Source organism: Salmo trutta, chromosome 3 (assembly GCF_901001165.1).
Source record: "Salmo trutta chromosome 3, fSalTru1.1, whole genome shotgun sequence".
In the NCBI taxonomy this organism is placed as follows: domain Eukaryota; kingdom Metazoa; phylum Chordata; class Actinopteri; order Salmoniformes; family Salmonidae; genus Salmo; species Salmo trutta.
The window spans coordinates 58,025,096-58,043,151 of NC_042959.1; the positions used below are offsets into that span (position 1 = coordinate 58,025,096).

At 44.1% G+C, this 18,056-nt stretch overlaps 3 protein-coding genes across 6 annotated transcripts; 1 reads left to right on the plus strand and 2 right to left on the minus strand.

Moving 5' to 3' along the window:
• Positions 1-215: 215 nt before the first annotated feature.
• LOC115180709 (uncharacterized) lies at positions 216-4,922 on the minus strand. The gene is made up of 3 exons (XM_029742917.1): positions 4,310-4,922; positions 2,959-3,708; positions 216-1,211 (listed from the first exon to the last, which is right to left on the minus strand). The coding sequence occupies exons 1-3, from the start codon at positions 4,616-4,618 to the stop codon at positions 660-662; spliced, it is 1,611 nt and encodes a 536-aa protein (XP_029598777.1). The 5' UTR covers positions 4,619-4,922; the 3' UTR covers positions 216-659.
• An 859-nt stretch (positions 4,923-5,781) lies between these two features.
• Positions 5,782-8,679, minus strand: ino80e (INO80 complex subunit E). Of its 2 annotated transcripts, XM_029742918.1 has the most exons (8): positions 8,506-8,668; positions 8,160-8,274; positions 7,970-8,040; positions 7,741-7,793; positions 7,502-7,571; positions 7,265-7,382; positions 6,801-6,899; positions 5,782-6,375 (listed from the first exon to the last, which is right to left on the minus strand). In XM_029742918.1, exons 2-8 carry the CDS (start codon positions 8,238-8,240, stop codon positions 6,169-6,171), a joined length of 699 nt encoding a protein of 232 aa, XP_029598778.1. In that variant the 5' UTR covers positions 8,241-8,274; positions 8,506-8,668; the 3' UTR covers positions 5,782-6,168. The 2 variants fall into 2 exon arrangements, with proteins under 2 accessions (XP_029598778.1, XP_029598781.1); XM_029742921.1 differs by lacking the exon at positions 6,801-6,899 and having other exon boundaries at positions 8,506-8,679.
• A 2,804-nt stretch (positions 8,680-11,483) lies between these two features.
• On the plus strand, positions 11,484-16,897 carry LOC115180748 (zinc-binding protein A33). Of its 3 annotated transcripts, none has more exons than XM_029742936.1 (7): positions 11,484-11,558; positions 11,937-12,013; positions 12,513-12,608; positions 12,976-13,209; positions 15,116-15,138; positions 15,494-15,609; positions 15,839-16,897. In XM_029742936.1, exons 1-7 carry the CDS (start codon positions 11,546-11,548, stop codon positions 16,402-16,404), a joined length of 1,125 nt encoding a protein of 374 aa, XP_029598796.1. In that variant the 5' UTR covers positions 11,484-11,545; the 3' UTR covers positions 16,405-16,897. The 3 variants fall into 3 exon arrangements, with proteins under 3 accessions (XP_029598796.1, XP_029598797.1, XP_029598791.1); XM_029742937.1 differs by having other exon boundaries at positions 11,495-11,613; XM_029742931.1 differs by lacking the exon at positions 11,484-11,558 and having other exon boundaries at positions 11,761-12,013.
• Positions 16,898-18,056: the final 1,159 nt, after the last annotated feature.

Below are 18,056 nucleotides of genomic sequence, written 5' to 3' on the forward strand. Positions count from 1 at the left end.
GGTTCGAAGGACCTTTGGTCAGATTCATTTCCGCCACACCAAGGCGGCCTGTAAGAATGCCTTTTCCAAATGGACCATGACATTTGTCCAGACTCTCACTCAGATCAATTATTGCAGTGTTATGAATGTGCAAATTAAAACGATCCAGTTTCAAGGCAAAATATATTGATAGACAAATGAATGAATCACAAATAAATAAATTGCACTAGTCTGAGTGGATGTGATCAATCAATTATCCTTTTTTAATCAAGCAAGCATATAGTTCATAAAGTAACATCAATTCTAACACCTGTTACCATATGAACTCACACAGTAAAAGCATGTTTCCCCAAAATAATACCATATTGTAATTGATCAAATGGCCATGGGGCTACCCTGCTTCCCTTTCTGACACATATACCATTCATCTGAGCTTTAGTCTTTTGGGATCCTGCTTCTTTACAACTAAGAAGTAGTAGAAGTAGAAGTCATCTACTTTAGGGAGCAAAAAGATATGAAAATGTGTTGTGTGTCTAACTATGCGTTTATGTTAGACAGCTTAGCTAGAGGCATTGGCATTGCGGTGTACCCATCAATTCTCTCTTGCTATCTGGTGCATATTTACATACTTTATAAGAACAAGATATACAATGTTCAAGGTTTGCAAAAAATCTGCAACGTTATTGATGAACATTCTCTGTAGACCTAAACCATCCACAGTTCTGGTCCTGCCCAAAGGCTTCCATCACATTCTCCACAACCGTTCCCGCACTCCCTACTACCAGCCCTCCTGCCAAACTCACTACGTTCCCCACCCCATTCCCACACCTCCATGCCAGCTTCCCCATTCCCCCACCCACTGCCTTCACCTGCCCTCCCATCTCAGACACCACCGACCCCACATACCCTCCACCCTGCTCCCACGCCTGGTCCCCAACCACCCTGGACACCCACCAGGCGTTGTCCACGATCCTCCCGAATATGCCCACCCCATCCCAGGCCAGGGTGCCCACCCCTGTGACCCCGTCCTGGCAGCTGGTGAACAGGGAGCCAACGAGAGGTGCTGTAATGCAGTACAGAGTGGAGAAGCACATCTCCCCCACACCAAGTATCAGGCCTGTGACTGAGCCGACTCCAGACACCAGGTCAGACGCCATGTTGTAGAACACAGAGAGGATGTCGCCTGGCAGGGCAGACAGGACCCCCAGGTCCTCCTGCAGGACAAAGGCCACCTAGACGAGGAGAGGAGATATGTTCTGTTACAAGATATTGTCTGTTATAACAGAAACATATTTTTGAAATAAAAAAATATATCAGAAATACAAACGGATATACTGTGGGCTCCAATATTACTGGCACCCGTGACTGGCAATGCTTAAACAAATATAAACAATACAATTATAGAGATAAACTCAAAATACCAACATGTGAGAAATACTGTACTTTATTAATGTTTCAGTGGAACCAATCAAAATAATTGATTGATTTAATTAAAAATCAATGTCCTCCAAATCAAGGTTTCACAATTAATGGCACCCTTAAAGATTATTTTAAATAACATCTACCAAAATGAAACCACAAATTAAATTCCACTTATTTAAGTTTATCTAAGTCTAAAGGAACTATATTGAGCCATTACATCACTTCCTGTTTCACTAGGGTATAAAAAGGAGGTAACACACATGCAATAGCCCGCTGTCATCCAACACCATGAAGAAAACAAAAGAACTGGCAGTTCAAAAGGGACATGGTCGTAGACCTTCATAAATCTGGTAATGGCAACAAGAAGATCCACAAATGATTGAATATACCACTGAGCGCTGTCAGGGCAATTATTCGAAAATTCAAAAGATATGGAACAGTTGAAAACCTCATGGGTAGAGGACGCAAATGCATTTTGCCCCCGAGGATAGGGAGGAGGATGGTGAGAGAAGCAACACAATCCCCAAGAATCACTGTGAAAGAATTGCAGGCCTTGGTGGCGTCTTGGGGTCACCAGGTTTAAAAAAGCACCATCAGATGCCACCTCCACAACCACAGGCTCTTTGGAAGTTTTGCCAGAAGAAAGCCCTTTCTGACCCCAAGACACAGACGCAAGTGCTTGGAGCCAAACGTCATTTAAATTATGACTGGAAGAAGGTGCTCTGGTCAGATGAGACCAAAATTGAACGTTTTGGTCAGATACAGCATTGGCACGTTAGGTGTCGAAACAGAGATGCATACAAGGAGAGGCACCTCATACCCACGGTGAAATATGGAGGGGGGTCAGTGATGTTTTGGGGCTGTTTTAATTCCAGAGGTCCAGAGGTTAAGATTGATGGCATAATGAATTCTACCAAGTATCAGGCAATTTTGGCTGACAATCTGGTTGCCTCTGCCAGAAGGCTGGGACTTGGCCGTAGGTGGACTTTCCAACAAGACAATGACCCGAAACATACCTCAAGAACCACACAGAAATGGTTCTGTGACAACAAAATCAATGTTCTGCCATGGCCATCTCAGTTGCCGGACCTCAATCCAATCGAAAACCTGTGGGCTGAGTTGAAGAGGGCAGTTGATAAGCGCAAACCCAAGAATGTGAAGGATCTTGAAAGGATCTGCATAGAGGAATGGTCCAAAATCCCTCCAAATGTGTTCCTTAACCTTGTCAAACATTACAGGAAGAGACTCCATGCTGTTATCCTTGCCAGAGGTGGTTGCACTAAGTACTAAATGAGGAGTGCCAATAATTATGAAACCTTGATTTTGGTCAAATTTATTTTGTATGAAATAATTTAATGATTTTATTTGGTTCCATTGAAACATTAATAAAGTACAGTATTTCTCACATGTTGGTATTTTGAGTTTATCACTATAATTATATTGTTTATATTTTTTAAGTGTTGTTTGTGCATTGCCAGTCAGGGGTGCCAGTAATTTTGTAGCCCACAGTATATAGGATATGGAACCATCACAGTATTGTATTCCATCAGTAATCACCTGTCCAGGGATCCCAATGAGGGTGGAGACTACAGGGCGTAGAGGGGCCATGAGCAGGGAGACAGAGGAGGTGATGATATACACCAGAGTGTTGCCGGACGACTCTGTATCCGACTCAGAGGCCAGTGTCTCGTTGTCCACTGAGGGAGGGATGAGTGGTTCTGTGTCAGCAGGTAGTGCCTCTATGCTTCGATCAGTAGTCTCATCTAGTGTTTCCTCAATGGCGTCTGGCCTTGCGACTGCTCTCTGCTTTTCTACGACTCCGACCATCGCATCACTGAGCAGTATCACTATGTCTCCCTCCATGTCCCCTTCTGCTTCCCCGCAACCCTCTGAAAATAGATCTGTCACTCCAATCATGTGTTCCAGCTCCTTAACACTCACCACCCTCTCCTCTCCCCCTGTCTCTCTCATTACCCCCACACTGAACCCACTCTGTCCCTCTGGGCCAGCACAGCACATTGCAGACCACTGCACCCCAGCCTCACACCCCTCATCCCCACCCTCCTCCATCCCGGGCCCCAGCCTGAGCCCTGAGGCCCCTGTCAGGACGTAGAGCTGGCCCCCTGTGGAGCCACACTGGGGCAGGACACTGCTCTGGATCAGCTCTGTGACCAGGGAGTCCCACTGGTGAAGGGGAGATTCAGAGTGAGCTTGGGGTTTACCCCCCGCCACATCCCCTCGGAGCAGGGCTGGGGTCATCACCAGGGGGTGACTCTGGTACCCTTCGTCCTCTTCCTCCTTCTCTGTCTAGGAGACAGGTTTGGAATCATGAGTCAAAGTCCACATATTGAAACACGATTACAATTAGTATTAACATCATGATAAATGAATGTTTGGCCTTTATTTGGGTAAAGCCTACTGTACATTACAGTACATTTAGTATCAATGCAGTTTGTAAATAGAGTAGGATAGACGAGGACGTCTTTTACTCAGGTGTCATGGCAGAAATAACATGCCATGCAGACCATTCTAGTCAAGTGTTAGGGAGCTTTTCTACTGACAGACATCTGAGTCAAATATCAAACTGTTGTTCACATTCATCTTTCTGTTCACTCTGACTTGTTCTAACAAGGCCAGGTTTGCATGGAATGTTGATATCAATAGTAAGTTGACTGTCTCTACAGGACGAGAGTTTCGTTTCACTTGAACAAGTTTCATATCGCAAAAACATTATTGTAAAACAACTGGAGGTAAAGAGAGGTATACAGTTGGTTTGATCATGTCCGCTGTAACTTGTGTGATTGTGTTGAGAATGTACACTGAAGGTACAAGGTAGTGCTTATGCAGTCCATGCATGACAATCATTCCACTGTTTCCACATAATAGAAATAAAATAATTATCCCTTACCCCCTCCTCCTTTCCTCCTCTCTCCCTCCATCCTTGGCTGAGATGAAAGGCAGAGTAAACAGCTGCGTCACAGGTCGGGTGGTAGAGCGTGGCGAACAACTGTCCCCCTGGCAGCCTGTGACAGAGGGGGGTCAGGAGGGCCCCCCCGCCCAGAGGGGGGGTCTGTCTGTAGAAGCTCTGTCTGCAGAGGGAGAAGCCTGGGTCTGGTTCTGATAGGGCCGTGACTGGTAGAGACAGCTCCAGAGTCAGCCCCAGCAAGATCCAGCCTGCAGTACTGACACCAGCAGGACACCACCGCAGTAGCAGCATGGTGAGCTCAGCAAACCCACACACTCACAGAGAGAGGCTGGTAAATAATCCAGAGGTTTGTGCTGTATCTACGCAGATGGGAGAGGATAATGGCCGATAGCTAGGGTTGACAGCCAGGGAATCTCTGGTATGTCGTTCTTTTATCCCTTTCTCAATCTCTCCCTTCTTTTTTCTCTTCCACCCCATCAGCGTCTCCACCCATGTCTTTCTCCTTGGACTGTGTGTGCTGTCTGTATGTGTCTGGGCACAGTCTTGCGTACACTCTGCTTCTCCCTCCCTCACTGACAAGCTCACTCTTCCTCCCTCCCTCCCTCACACATTCTCCCTCTAGCTACACCGCTACCTGGCTTTCCCTCCCTCCTTACTTTCATAGCTCTTTTTGGTTACACCTTTACCTCACATTACTGTTAGGTCCACACACACCAGACCCACACCCAGTAACCAGTTCCTGTTACCTGTAAGTCTGCATTCCCAAACAATGTTTCCACAAGGTTTGGCTGTCTGAGGGACAGCTCAATGGTTCATTTTCTCTGTTACAACACACACCTCTCAGAAAGTGCTGACTCCTCTGTGTATGTAGCCGAGTGCTTAAGCATGCCCCATTAGGGTGCACAGTGAAACCGCAGCAGAATATTTTAGAGCAGTGGCCTAGTCTTGAATATTACACAGTAAATCTATCCACCACTAAGGTTCCAAAATAGAGCTTATTGACTGAATTACATTTTCTCTGCTATAAAGACAAAATTATTTTGGATTTTGTGTTTCAGCCGCCACTTGGTTTGGTAAAGCTGAGGGAAATTGGGAAATGTATCCACTCTCAAATTCATAAAGGGAGTCATCCAATCCGATCCATCGCAATCTCTGTGAGATGACAAGAGAGGAAAGACGACAGCATAATAATTAAGCTCTTCACCTGTGACCTTTGTCAGCATGTGCGAGAAGTCAGAGCTCAGGGATAATATACGAGTTTCCTACTAGTTATTACGAGATGAAGGGGGCATTCAAGTGGATTTTTCCCAGTCGTAAGTGGTAAATACCACCTTCCCACTTGGTTGTGAATGCAGCATGAAAGGCTTTTGTCTCCAGGCAGCACATACTGTCTGTGCAGCACATACTGTACACTAGACTACCAGTCCATTAGGCTTTCAACAACAACTACCACATTCATCTGAAATGTTACCACTTTAATGCAATTTAATTTTGAAAAGTCATTGATAGAAAACATAACATCTCCATTATCTCCAACAGAAAATGAATTATTTGACAGTTTCCTATAAAAAGGTAGGTGCTACACGTATGCAGTCCTGTAGCTGTCCATGCCTTCAATAACATTTCTTCCATGACTTGTATAACAGTAGAAGGCAGTAAAATGACATTAAAGGAGTCAATTAGTAACATTATTATGACAGGTCACATTGTTTAGAGAGATATTGTTGCAGTAACCTGAAGGTCCACTGGGGGGAGCTTGGCTAAGCATTTGACATTGGGAGGGGTTGAATCCACACACACTCTAACAATCCTTTACGCACAAACACACACACACACACAGTTCACTCGTTGGGGATATCGATGACAAGGTCAGCCTCTTCTCCTTCCCCCCTGTCGTCGTCTCCTCTGTCTGAGTCTCCGTCGCTCTCTCCCTCCTCCTCCGCGGCGTCTCCACTCAGCATCTGCCTGGGCACCCAGTTGAACGAGGCGCTGGATGTGGGAGGGGCAGTCGGGCCCGCTGGGTAGTTGGCTGCCAGAGGGGCCACCACCTAAGGGGAAGGAGGTAAAAGGAATAAGGTAGATGGAATGAGAGATGCAATGGAGAAAGAGAGGAGTAGATGACTTGGATGCATCCCAAATGGCACCCTATTTCCTTTATACTTTTGACCAGAGCCCTCTGGGGTAGGAATAAGGTTCCATCTGGGATGTAGTTAGTCTACTGAGGAAGAATAACCCTTTAAATGAATGGTCAGGAATTGGAAATGAAGAGTCCAGGATATTATGGCAGTATGTTACTTCATTGATGATGTCCCAACGTTATGGACCTTCCTATAGCCTACTGTAGGCCTGCACCTAACCTGCTATATGTAGTGCAGTTATACTGTAGAAACACCCTCTTCTAGACCCTAACTCAATACCCTACATGCCACATGTCTGTTCCCTCATCTGTGATCTCCTCCTCCTCCCCTCTCACCTTCCCCGATGTCTCTTTCTTGTGTTTGGGCGCCTTTGTCTTTCTCTCTTTCTTCATTCTCTCAGCTGGTGGAGCCAAATACTCTGGTGGGAAGGGCAACTGCCCGCCACACACACACACAGGCCCCATGTGTCAATTTAACACACACACACACACACACACACACAAATGCACACACATATACGAACAGAAAACACACACACACACACACACACACACACACACACGTGACAATTTCCAAAACAAACATACACACACATTGTAGGAACAAATACAGCCCAAAAAAATAAAACATGATAGACAACAAAAGATAAACGGAAAACATATAATAAAACAATATTAATAATGCCCCAAATCAAAACAGTGATTATCTTCGGTAATGAGAAAACGATAATGGCAACAATCAATGATGTTATAGTTATTGATTGTATAGATTCAGTGAGGGGAAGGCGATCATAACTCACTGTGTTGAGGTAGGGGGTACTGCCGGACGACTGGAGAGGGTTCACTCCAGAACGAGAGAGGAGAGAGAGATGGGAGGACGAGGACGAAGGAAGGCCTACGCCAGGGCTACTCCTTCTCCTGAGAGAGTTCAAAAGAGGGACGGTTTAATAAATAGTGAGACAGTGAGAGAGAATGGCAAAGATGGAAAGAGTGCAATTTGAAATGTTGTCTGTGTTGCTGGCATGCCGCATCCTCACTTCTTTCCTCCGTCTCTCTCCCTGGTGCCCTCTCCTTCACTGTTCTCAGAAGAGGCTGTGGCATCAGAATCTGAAACACAGCATGACAATCAGACACTGTACATCAGCATACTGACATGACCCATACTGAAAATACTCTACAGCAAGGCAGGTAACTGCATGACCGGTATTGGGTGAGCTATGGATAAGAACAGATATTGTGGAGAATGAAACATTGAGACTTGGTGCTTTAGACCTACCTGAGGAGTCCTCGTCCACCCGCTCGTATTGTAACAGTCGGTCCAACAGAAAACTGCAAAAGAGAAGCCAAGGAACGACCAGCTTTAACTTTGAACATGCTTGTACAGTGTGTACACATTCAACAGGGGTGTACTTATTAGTAGCACATCATAGTAAAAGGTTTTGTGACACCAAAAAATACACCCCATCTGTCCAAACTAAACAAACTTTGTAGATTCACCCACCCACCTTTTATCTCTGGACACTTTGAGCAGCTTCCTCTGGGATCTTCTGAGCTCTTCCTGAAAACACTCCTGCTCCTAAACGGAGACAAGTAGCGAAATACAACAGTTCAACTCCGTAAATTACAGTTCCTTGGCTAACAGGTGTTATAATAATAACACGTCATTAACAACTGGGATGAAAAATGAAGACTCACATAAACCAGGAATTTCAATTTGCGTTTGAGATTTTTGTATTTCTGCTTGTAGTCCACCTCCATATCGGCTTGACCGTTCATTTCTGACGCTGTGGTTGAACCGTCAGTGGACCTGCTATAAAGGTAGGGGAATTGTTAGTGTCGTGGTTATGTTAACTATAGCTAACAGCAGCTTGTTGGCTAGCTCACTGCTAGCCTTTCCAGTGCATTATCGTTGTTTTTTTAAGCATTTAGCTGGAAGCAGAAGACTAGCAATGGAAAACGCTTGAAAGTAGGATAATAAGGAGACGAAACCATGTAATTCTAAAGTTAAATAGCTTCAATTAATATGAAAAATCCTTCATACCTCTCGTTTGAATGAATCTGTGCGACGTGCTCTTTGTTTACGTCTGTTCTTCTTTAGGATTTGGTTGTCAGTTCGCGTATACCGCCACCTACTGTACTGGTGTGTGAAGTCATTCACGGCCTACCTACATTACATTCTTGAGTCTACTTCCTTGTGTGTGTGCGTGTGTGTGTGTGCGTGCCATTCTTCTTCTTCATTAAATTTGTATTGGCGGATCGCAACCAACTGAAAGGTGCATACACTGCCACCTACTGTACTGGATTTGTGAGTCTGGTCAAATCAAATCAAATTGTAATAGTCACATGCGCCGAATACAACAGGTGTAGACCTTACAGTGAAATGCTTACTTACGAGCCCCTAACCGACAATGCGTTTAAAAAAAAATACGGATAAGAATAAGAGATAAGAGTAACAAGTAATTAAAGAGCAGCAGTAAAATAGAGACTATATACAGGGGGGTACCGATGTGCGGGGGCACCGGTTAGTTGAGGTAATATGCACATGTAGGTAGAGTTATTAAAGTGATATGCATAGATGACAACAGAGAGTAGAAGTGTCGTAAAGGGGGGGGGGGGGGGGGGGGGCACTGCAAATAGTCTGGGTAGCCATTTGACTAGATGTTCAGGAGTCTTATGGCTTGTGGGTAGAAGCTGTTTAGAAGCCTCTTGGACCTAGACTTGGCACTCCGGTACCGCTTGCCGTGAGGTAGCAGAGAGAACAGTCTATGACTAGTGTGGCTGGAGTCTTTGACAATTTGTCACAACCTCCCTATTCATGTATTTGTCTTTTCAACCCTTGCATTTTCGCCTACTGGAGTGTGAATTCATTACACTTTGTGATGCAAAAGGGAAGAGAAAAGGACAGGGAAAAGGGAAGAAACCCGTCCAACTAACCCTACAGTGGCACCCATTAAAACCTCACCTCACCACTAGTTGGTTGTCATTTTCAAGCTCCGGAAGTGACATTTGAAAAAGTGGGCGGGGCCAGACATAGAGCCAGAATGAAGGAAAATAATCTAACCCCTGCAGCGGTCACATAAATCAAATACATAAACCAGGGATCTAGGCTATTTTATGGAGAGTGAGACCTATTCATACCCATGAACAATAGGCTATATATGGGATACAAAAGCAGCTGCATTTCCTATAGAGAATTGTTCTGTTGCATATTAAAACAAGTGAATCATGTTCAGTGTGTGCACCTCTGCGTGTGAGTAATATTCATAATAATGCATTGTGCTAGTGTTCTGTATTCTGTCCACCCACAGTACTGGAGTAGACTACAGGAGTTTGGTTTATGGCGCTGAAGGTGCAGTTTGCTCACTTCAGCAGAGCACACAGCAGTCACATCGTCAGGACCCAGGACAATGAATTATAGATGAGGAACATTCCCAGAGATGAGTAATGCTACCTCTGCACACACACAGCCAACCAGCCAGGCTGTGTGTGTGTGTGCATGTGTGCATGCGTATGTGTGTATTAGAATGGGAGAGAGGGAGGCAAGGAGAAAGAGTGTGTGTATGTCTGTGTGTGTGTGTGTGTGTGGGGGGGGGGGGGGGTCAGTGTGTGTGTTTGTCTCTGAGGGGGAGAACATTGCGAGCTTTTATACCAGTGCTCCCCCACTCTTTAAAAAAAAAAATTCACCTTTATTTAACCAGGTAGGCGACCTGGCCAAGATAAAGCAAAGCAGTGCGACACAAACAACAACACATAGTTACACATGGTATAAACAAATGTACAGTCAATAACACAATAGAAAAAAAATCTACATACAGTATGGGCAAATGAGGTAAGATTAGGGAGGTAAGGCAATAAATAGGCCGTAGTGGTGAAGTAATTACAATATACCAATTAAACACTTGAGTGATAGATGTGCAGAAGATGAATGTGCAAGTAGAGATACTGGGGTGCAAAGGAGCAAAATAAAAATAAAAATAACAATATGGGATGAGGTAGTTGGATGGGCTATTTACAGATGGGCAATGTACAGATGCAGTGATCTGTGAGCTGCTCTGACAGCTGATGCTTAAAGTTAGTGAGGGAGATATGAGTCTCTAGCTTCAGTGATTTTATGCAATTCGTTCCAGTATTTGGCAGCAGAGAATTGGAAGGAGAGGCGGCCAAATGAGGAATAGGCTTTGGGGGTGACCAGTGAAATATACCTGCTGGAGCGCGTGGTACGGGTGGGTGCTGCTATAGTGACCAGTGAGCTGTGATAAGCCGGAGCTTTACCTAGCAAAGACTTTACCTAGCAAAGATGACCTGGAGCCAGTGGGTCTGGCGACGAATATGAAGCGAGGGCCAGCCAACGAGAGCATACAGGTCGCAGTGGTGGGTAGTATATGGGGCTTTGGTGACTAAACAGATGGCACTGTGATAGACTGCATCCAATTTGCTGATTGGAGTGTTGGAGGCTATTTTATAAATGACATCGCCGAAGTCAAGGATCGGTAGGATAGTCAGTTTTACGAGGGTATGTTTGGCAGCATGAGTGAAGGATGCTTTGTTGCGAAATAGTCATAATCTTTATGTCAGGAAGAGAAGGAAGAACAGATGGAAACTGACCTCAGTTTGCCCTAGATCTACCAATATTTATGTTCAGTTTTAACACCAACATTTTATTGTTTACAGTTGTCATACTGCCCTCTCCAGACGCCCTAGTTACGATACTACTAAACCAACATAGGCCTACCAAAATAAATACACAGCCTCTCTCTCCTATCCCTTCCAGGCAAACCCCTCCCTATGAAAAACGATATCCCCCTACATCCCTGACCCACTGCCTGATTCTATCCCCTGACCGATTCCCCCTTTTGTTTCCAGAACAGCAGACAGAAATAGAATCTTCTCCACCGTGCAATGCCATAAATCGCTGCTGCCTGCCTGCCTGCCTGCCTGTCCATCCTGGCCAGCAGCTGTGGCTCCCTCCCTCCCTCCCTCCCTCCCTCCCTCCCTCCCTCCCTCTGTTTCTCCTCAGTGTTAATGGACACTAGTCTTGAGCCAAGCTGCGTGTGAAGAGAGAGGGAGAAGGCTGCTGTCGGATGGTGTTTGATGGTGACCCTTGTCTGTTTAATTGTTTCTAGATAAATCTCCATCTGACTGGTTGGATGTATGTATGACACTCATTCTCTCTTCATGCTAATTGTTTTGATGACCTCAGAGAGGGTATCTCTTCCTATTGGTTTCTCTCTCCATATCTGCTCTCTGCCTATCTGTCTCTCTCTGTGTCTCTGTCGATCTGTCTCTCTCTCTATCTGTCTCTCTCTCTGTGTATCTCTGTCTATCTCTCTCTCTGTCTAGCTCTCTCTAATTTATAATTTTCTACTTCCATGTCCTTCAATTCTCTGTCACTGTCCCTCCCTCTTTCATCTTTACTCTCTACCTCTCTTTTATTACACCAAGAGTCCCTTGTTTGCTTTCTGGTCTCGTTAGGAGAAATTGGAATGTACAAAAACCACATAAAAGACACCAACAACAACTGCAATAAAAGCCTTCTCCCTGACCATAAGGTAAGCTGCAAAGTTTATCATTTCACCCTTGGGTTTATGTCTAAAGGGAAGTCAGCCAATAGAAAGTTAAATTAATTATGAAAGAGATTATGTTTGGGAAAAGGCTCTCCCATAAAATCTAATAGGCTATATCGATGAGACATTTTTTAAGTACCTTTTCAATGGCACAACAATATCATATTCAATAAATAAATGACTTCTAAACTCATTGGAAAAACTATTATCTAAATACATGCATGCTGAACTTACTCTTAAAATCTAATAGGCTATATCGATGAGACATTTTTTAAGTACCTTTTCAATGGCACAACAATATCATATTCAATAAATAAATGACTTCTAAACTCATTGGAAAAACTATTATCTAAATACATGCATGCTGAACTTACTCTTTTGTTAAATAACTTAAGTCACTATTCTGTCACTATATGACATTGTTTCTCTGTCTGTTTTTCCATTCTCTCCTCTCCCCTCATGTTTGTCTGTGTGCGTGTTACAGGAGAAGCTGATCCAGGCTATTAAAAGAATAAAGCATGAGGTAGACGAGTGCTGGGAGGCAGAGAGAGAGACGTACATATGGTCTGTTGATGTAGAGGTACAGTACTGGCTGCCAATGCATCATTTACCACTGTCATTTGCTTTTCATGGTTAATTCATTTGATTATTTCATTCAATCCTGAATATAATCATCTGTGAATTTATTAGTGTGTAAGTAATATTACAAGCAATTTGACTGATAGTTGTGAGAAATGTTATCTAACAACATTATGATAAATATTTTGTAGTATTTACATATTTAGAATTAAAATGAACATACTGTAATTGATGCGTGTTGGCTAAAGCTGAAAAATCTGTCTCTCACAACCAGGATAGTATCCTTCTACTACCCACTATATAGTAACAAAATATAGATAAACCTACTACACAAAATAGTAAAGTCTGTCTCTCTGTCTATCTCTCAGAGATGTTTTGATCATCTGGAACGGGAGGTCCGAGCTGAGTTCCAGAACCTCCATCGCTTCCTGGACGAAGAGGAGACCATGGACATGGAGCGACTGAAGAAGGAGAAAGAGAAGAGGGTGAAGCTGCTTAGGGAGAGAGAGAAGAAGATCGCCATGCAGGGAAGAGATCTAGAGAGAGGCATTGCCACACTAAACAACAAACTGGCCGAGGAGGATAGTCCCAAACTGCTCAAAGTGAGTGAGTTAGGGTGTTCAGGCTATTGTTCTAGCACTGCACCTCTACAATGTAAAAAGGGGGATGGCACTGTTGTTTATCTGTAGTGCTTTTTCTAAATGGTATGATCTAAAATTAAGCTTTGGTTCGTTCAACCTGTTCTATTCAATTTGCCTGAAATCAAATAACAAATTTGACAGATCAATGTGATTTTTTTTTTTATTGAATGAAAGCTTCTAAATTGCTTTCAACACCTCATGCAACTTTTCATAGTGGTGGGAGCAATGTAGCAGTGGCAGCCTATCAGAATTGTTGGAGGCATGGCCTATTGGGGGCTTGGCATTCTGTTTGTTATTGTTGGCCACCCGTGAGAGTGAATGTAATTCCAGGTAATGTGTTCTGTTTTTTTAATGATTATATATTTGCTGCCAGCACTGAAACTTAAATGATGTCTGCTTAAGAACTGTGATACTAAAGTGCATGGAAAGGCTTCTATTGATGAGATGGTTACCATTTGGTTACAATATTGTTACCAGTTAATGTGGAAATATTATGTAAAGAATGTGTTTGGAGTCATTATTTAATGTTATGGAACCAATTTAATATCTTGATTAACAGGAAATGTATTTAATTTGCTTATAACCCAATTTAGGAAATTTGGATAGGTAATTCCAGAGTGAAAAACCTAGTTGGTACAACCAGAAAAAATGTGTTCTACTGTATATACACTGAGTGTACAAAACATTAAGAACACCATGTCCATGTCTCAATTTTCTCAAGGCATAAAAATCCTTCTTTAATCTGTCTTCTCCTTAATCTACACGGATTGAAGTGGATTTAACACATGACATCAGTAAGGGATCATAGCTTTCACTTGGATTCATCTGGTCAGTCTATGTCATGGAAATAGCAGATGTTCTTAATGTTTTGTATATTAGTTTGCATTTATGTTATTTTTAGGTTTAACCAAAGGTTTATTTCCACAGCACCCCCCTTGCAACCCCTCCTCACACCTCCTTCACCCCCAAATAATAGCTGTTTGGGAACTAACACTTGACTTTCGCTCTTACTAGCTCTGACTGCTGATAGCTACTTTAATGAGGACAAATGTACTTACTATGACTGTGATATGTAGTTGTCCCACCTAGCTATCTTTAGATGAATGCCCTAACTATAAGTCGCTCTGGATAACAGCGTCTGCTAAATTACTAAAATGTTCATGTAAATCTAGTGCAGGGCTGGAGCTAAAGCCTGCACACTGCAGTAGCTCTCCATGAGGAGAGTTGCCACCGTCAATGATCATAAGATGAAACAAACTGTCATAACTGTTTATGACATCTCTTATGTCATTATTACGACACCGTCATCCAGGTCTTATGATGAAAGGTCGGAGAGCAAAGTGTTACAGAGAATGTGATGAATGGCAGGAGGGAGGGAGTGATTTGGGGAGGGTCAGGGGAATGAGAAGCTTGGAGTACCTCCACAGAATCTACTGGATTCTGCTTTCAGCTTCCACAACAGCTAGCCTACGCTGACATTGCAGTCCTCAAGGACCACCGTGTCAGCTTATTGCCTTCTCTTCTGGCACTAATATGATCAGTCATTGGCTAAAGAGTCTACTTGCCTGCTGTCGCAGGTCTAAATCAATTTCCCATTTAAAGGTTTGTGGACAAAAAGCAACACACAGTGCAGTCTTGGAGGACTAGCTGAGGTTCGGCACCAAACAATGACTGAGAGAGAATATCAACTCTCTATTGAGTTCACGAGGGCACAATTGTGATTTGTTTTCTGATGGAAAACAAATTGAATATTCATTTTTATTGGGCACCTTTATCAGTGGAACAAATACGCTGTTATGTGCTATGTTGTTTTGAGTGCTTTAAGTCTTTCACTACTGTAATGACCACTCCTTTTTTCTCTCTGAAGGAGATTCAAGACCTCTTGAAAAGGCAAGTGTTTATATTTAATTATTTAACTGATTATGACTCCATCTATGTCTCGTGTCACAAATCACTCCCTTCTGATCGGCCATAATCTCTCATCTTACGTTTGGCATCCCATTCTCTCTCTCTCTCTCTCTCTCTGTATCTTCTCTTTGGCAACCCCCTTTTTCTTCTCTCCACCCGCTCTATCCTCTCCTCCTCTCTTTGGCATCCCACTTTCTTTCTTCACTCTCTGTACCCTCTCTCTCTTTCTCACTCATTTCCCAATCCTTTCCTTTCACATTCTTTTCGATCCCTTTCTCATCCATCTTTGCACTCCTCCTCCCCTGCACCTCCCTCTCTCATCCTCCTCTTCCTGCAGGTCGCAGGTGGCTTTCATACCCCCTCCGCATGTGGATGTGGAGGTGAGATCAGCACACTTTGTGGGGCCCATCCAGTACAGGATATGGAAACACATGAAGAGCTGCCTGTACCCAAGTAATGCACATTGTATCATTCTGTGTGACATTAGTATTGTTATAGTATTGTTTGTTATACAATGTGTATAATGCTGAATTAAAGAGATGACGTCTGCTAGTGACATAGTGCTAATGTACTGGTATATCTGTTTTTTACATTCCTACTTAAAGGGATCCACTTACACATATACCATTAGATCATTCTAGATTACAACAATACAACTCACCTGAGCCCCCCCCCCCCCCAGATATCACTGAAGTGACCTTTGACCCAGAGACAGCCCACCCCCTCCTCACCCTCTCCCCCAGCTGCACTTCTGTGTGGTTCGAGGAGGACAAAGTTATCCCCAAGGCCTCGGAGGAGCAGCCACCCAACCCCCGCTGCTTCCACTACTACTACAGTGTCATGGGCCAAGAAGGCTTCATCACCGGACGTCATTACTGGGAGGTGGAGGTGGGCCACAAGACAGCGTGGCGGCTGGGTGTGGCCAGGGAGGACGTCCACCGGGGGGAGATGGACTCCAGCGGGACCAGTAATGGTCTCTGGACCCTATCCCTGAAGGGAGGGGCCATCTTGGCCTGTACAGACCCCAAACCCATCAAGGTCCCGGTGTCCATCAAGCCCATCCGGATCGGAGTGTTCTTAGACTGTGAGAAGGAGGAAGTAGCGTTCTATAACGCTGTTACCATGACGCCGCTGTACACATTCTCCATGGAAACGGTGTTCGTTCCGCTGATCCCCTTCTATAACCCGTGTGACACGGACGATGGGAGGAACCTGGGTCCCCTAAAGCTCTTCAGCCCCTCTATATGAGAGTACAGAGAACCAAGGTTGTACTGGAGTATATTTCGTTTGGGGATGTGGTGGAGTGATAGATAGAATTTGGAAATGGTTTGTTTTATACAGTGTGTGTTTCAGGTATAATTTCATAGCTGGCTGGAAGCATGATGTAAATTGTATCTGTTAAAAAATCCAATGAGTTTATGATATGCATTTACATTTACCAGGGGAGGCTGGTGTGAGGAGCTATAGGAGGACGGGCTAATTGCAATGGAATGGAATCAATGGAACGGAGTCAACGAGGTTTCCATATGTTTGTTGTGTTTGATACTGTTCAATTCCATTCCACCCAATACAATGAGCCTGTCCTCCCATTAGCCTCCACTGACATGTACCTACCCAGTTCTATGGTATAGCGCTATCAATTCATGTTTATGCCATTGCGTTCAGTTGTTTGCGTTGTGGTTTGAATATTGACATTTTATTGGCATTAAATACACAAATAAATAAACAAATAAACACAAAACCTTGGTCTGTGCTTATAACATCAGAATGTGATATTTTTCTCATATTGTCACATAATAGGTTATGAATGTAGAAAAACAAGTCTAACGTATCTAAAACAAGTGTCAGTATCCTAGTGGGGGTAGATACCCCGGGGCTTCAGGACTTAACAGGAGGGGGTAACTGCACAATGATGTTACCTTTGGCCCATCTATAAATACTGTGGTCATGCATCCACAGCTGTGACACTTTGTCTGCAGTCCAAATGTCACCCTATTCCCTATATAGTGCACACCTTCTGACCAGGGCCCATGGGCCCTAGTAAAAAGTAGTGCACTATATAGGGAATAAGGTGCCATTTGGGATGTATCTATTGTGGCATGGGCATGGGAGCAATGTATCGGAGGGGAGTGGGAGGAGGGGGGAGGAGGACACACAGGGTGACACTGGAGAGTGTGACACTGTGGGAGAACAACTAAATGTGTGACATTGAGTGAGATGACTGACGTGGAGGTGGGCTGCAAGACAGCGTGGCGGCTGGGTGTGGCCAGGGAGGACGTCCACAGGGGGGAGACTCCAGCGGGACCAGTAACGGTCTCTGGACCCTATCCCTGAAGGGAGGGGCCATCTTGGCCTGTACACCGTTACATTTACAGAGACCAAGGCTTCCTCAGTGAGCATGGCCATCAGTATGATGTGTTACACTATACACGGTGTGACAGATAGACAGCTAGGAGAAAAGTGCTCCACGAAATGAGATGGTAAAATCTAAGTGCACACACGTCATGGCCTACCTATCTACCCTAATAACATTATGACCAATTCAAAGATTTGGAAAAGTACAGAATCAATGACAAAGAAAGGACACTAGATTTTTTTCTCATAATCTTTTGTTTATTCTTCGTATATTTTTTTAGACATGAAATAAAGAAAATAACACCTTTCCTTTACAAAACGCCTGTGTGTTGTGAAAAACGGGAGGAGGGAGATCAACAGACTGCAGAACGCTACAGACGCCATCACAGCAGAAGGAGTAGACAGACAGAATCAGAATCAGGGCAGAGAGAGATCGCTCACATAGTGCAAGGAACGCCAATTAGAACACTGGAGTGAATTTGGGGGGGGGGGGGGGGGGGGGGGGGTCTGTCCCAGCCAAGTGGGGGAATTGAACCCACAACCTT

Excerpts from the sequence above, each read along its gene's own strand:
- LOC115180748 (XM_029742931.1), top strand. The coding sequence starts at position 11,834 with ATGTCCTTCAATTCTCTGTCACTGTCCCTCCCTCTTTCATCTTTACTC. Across the intron at positions 13,210-15,115 it reads ATAGTCCCAAACTGCTCAAA|GAGATTCAAGACCTCTTGAA; the intron begins GTGAGTGAGTTA and ends TTCTCTCTGAAG. Across the intron at positions 15,610-15,838 it reads GAAGAGCTGCCTGTACCCAA|ATATCACTGAAGTGACCTTT; the intron begins GTAATGCACATT and ends CCCCCCCCCCAG.
- ino80e (XM_029742918.1), bottom strand. The coding sequence starts at position 8,240 with ATGAACGGTCAAGCCGATATGGAGGTGGACTACAAGCAGAAATACAAA. Across the intron at positions 7,794-7,969 it reads AAAGTGTCCAGAGATAAAAG|TTTTCTGTTGGACCGACTGT; the intron begins GTGGGTGGGTGA and ends TCTCTTTTGCAG. Across the intron at positions 7,572-7,740 it reads GGTGGACGAGGACTCCTCAG|ATTCTGATGCCACAGCCTCT; the intron begins GTAGGTCTAAAG and ends GCTGTGTTTCAG.
- LOC115180709 (XM_029742917.1), bottom strand. The coding sequence starts at position 4,618 with ATGCTGCTACTGCGGTGGTGTCCTGCTGGTGTCAGTACTGCAGGCTGG. Across the intron at positions 3,709-4,309 it reads GAGGAGGAAAGGAGGAGGGG|ACAGAGAAGGAGGAAGAGGA; the intron begins GTAAGGGATAAT and ends CCTGTCTCCTAG. Across the intron at positions 1,212-2,958 it reads TCATTGGGATCCCTGGACAG|GTGGCCTTTGTCCTGCAGGA; the intron begins GTGATTACTGAT and ends CTCCTCGTCTAG.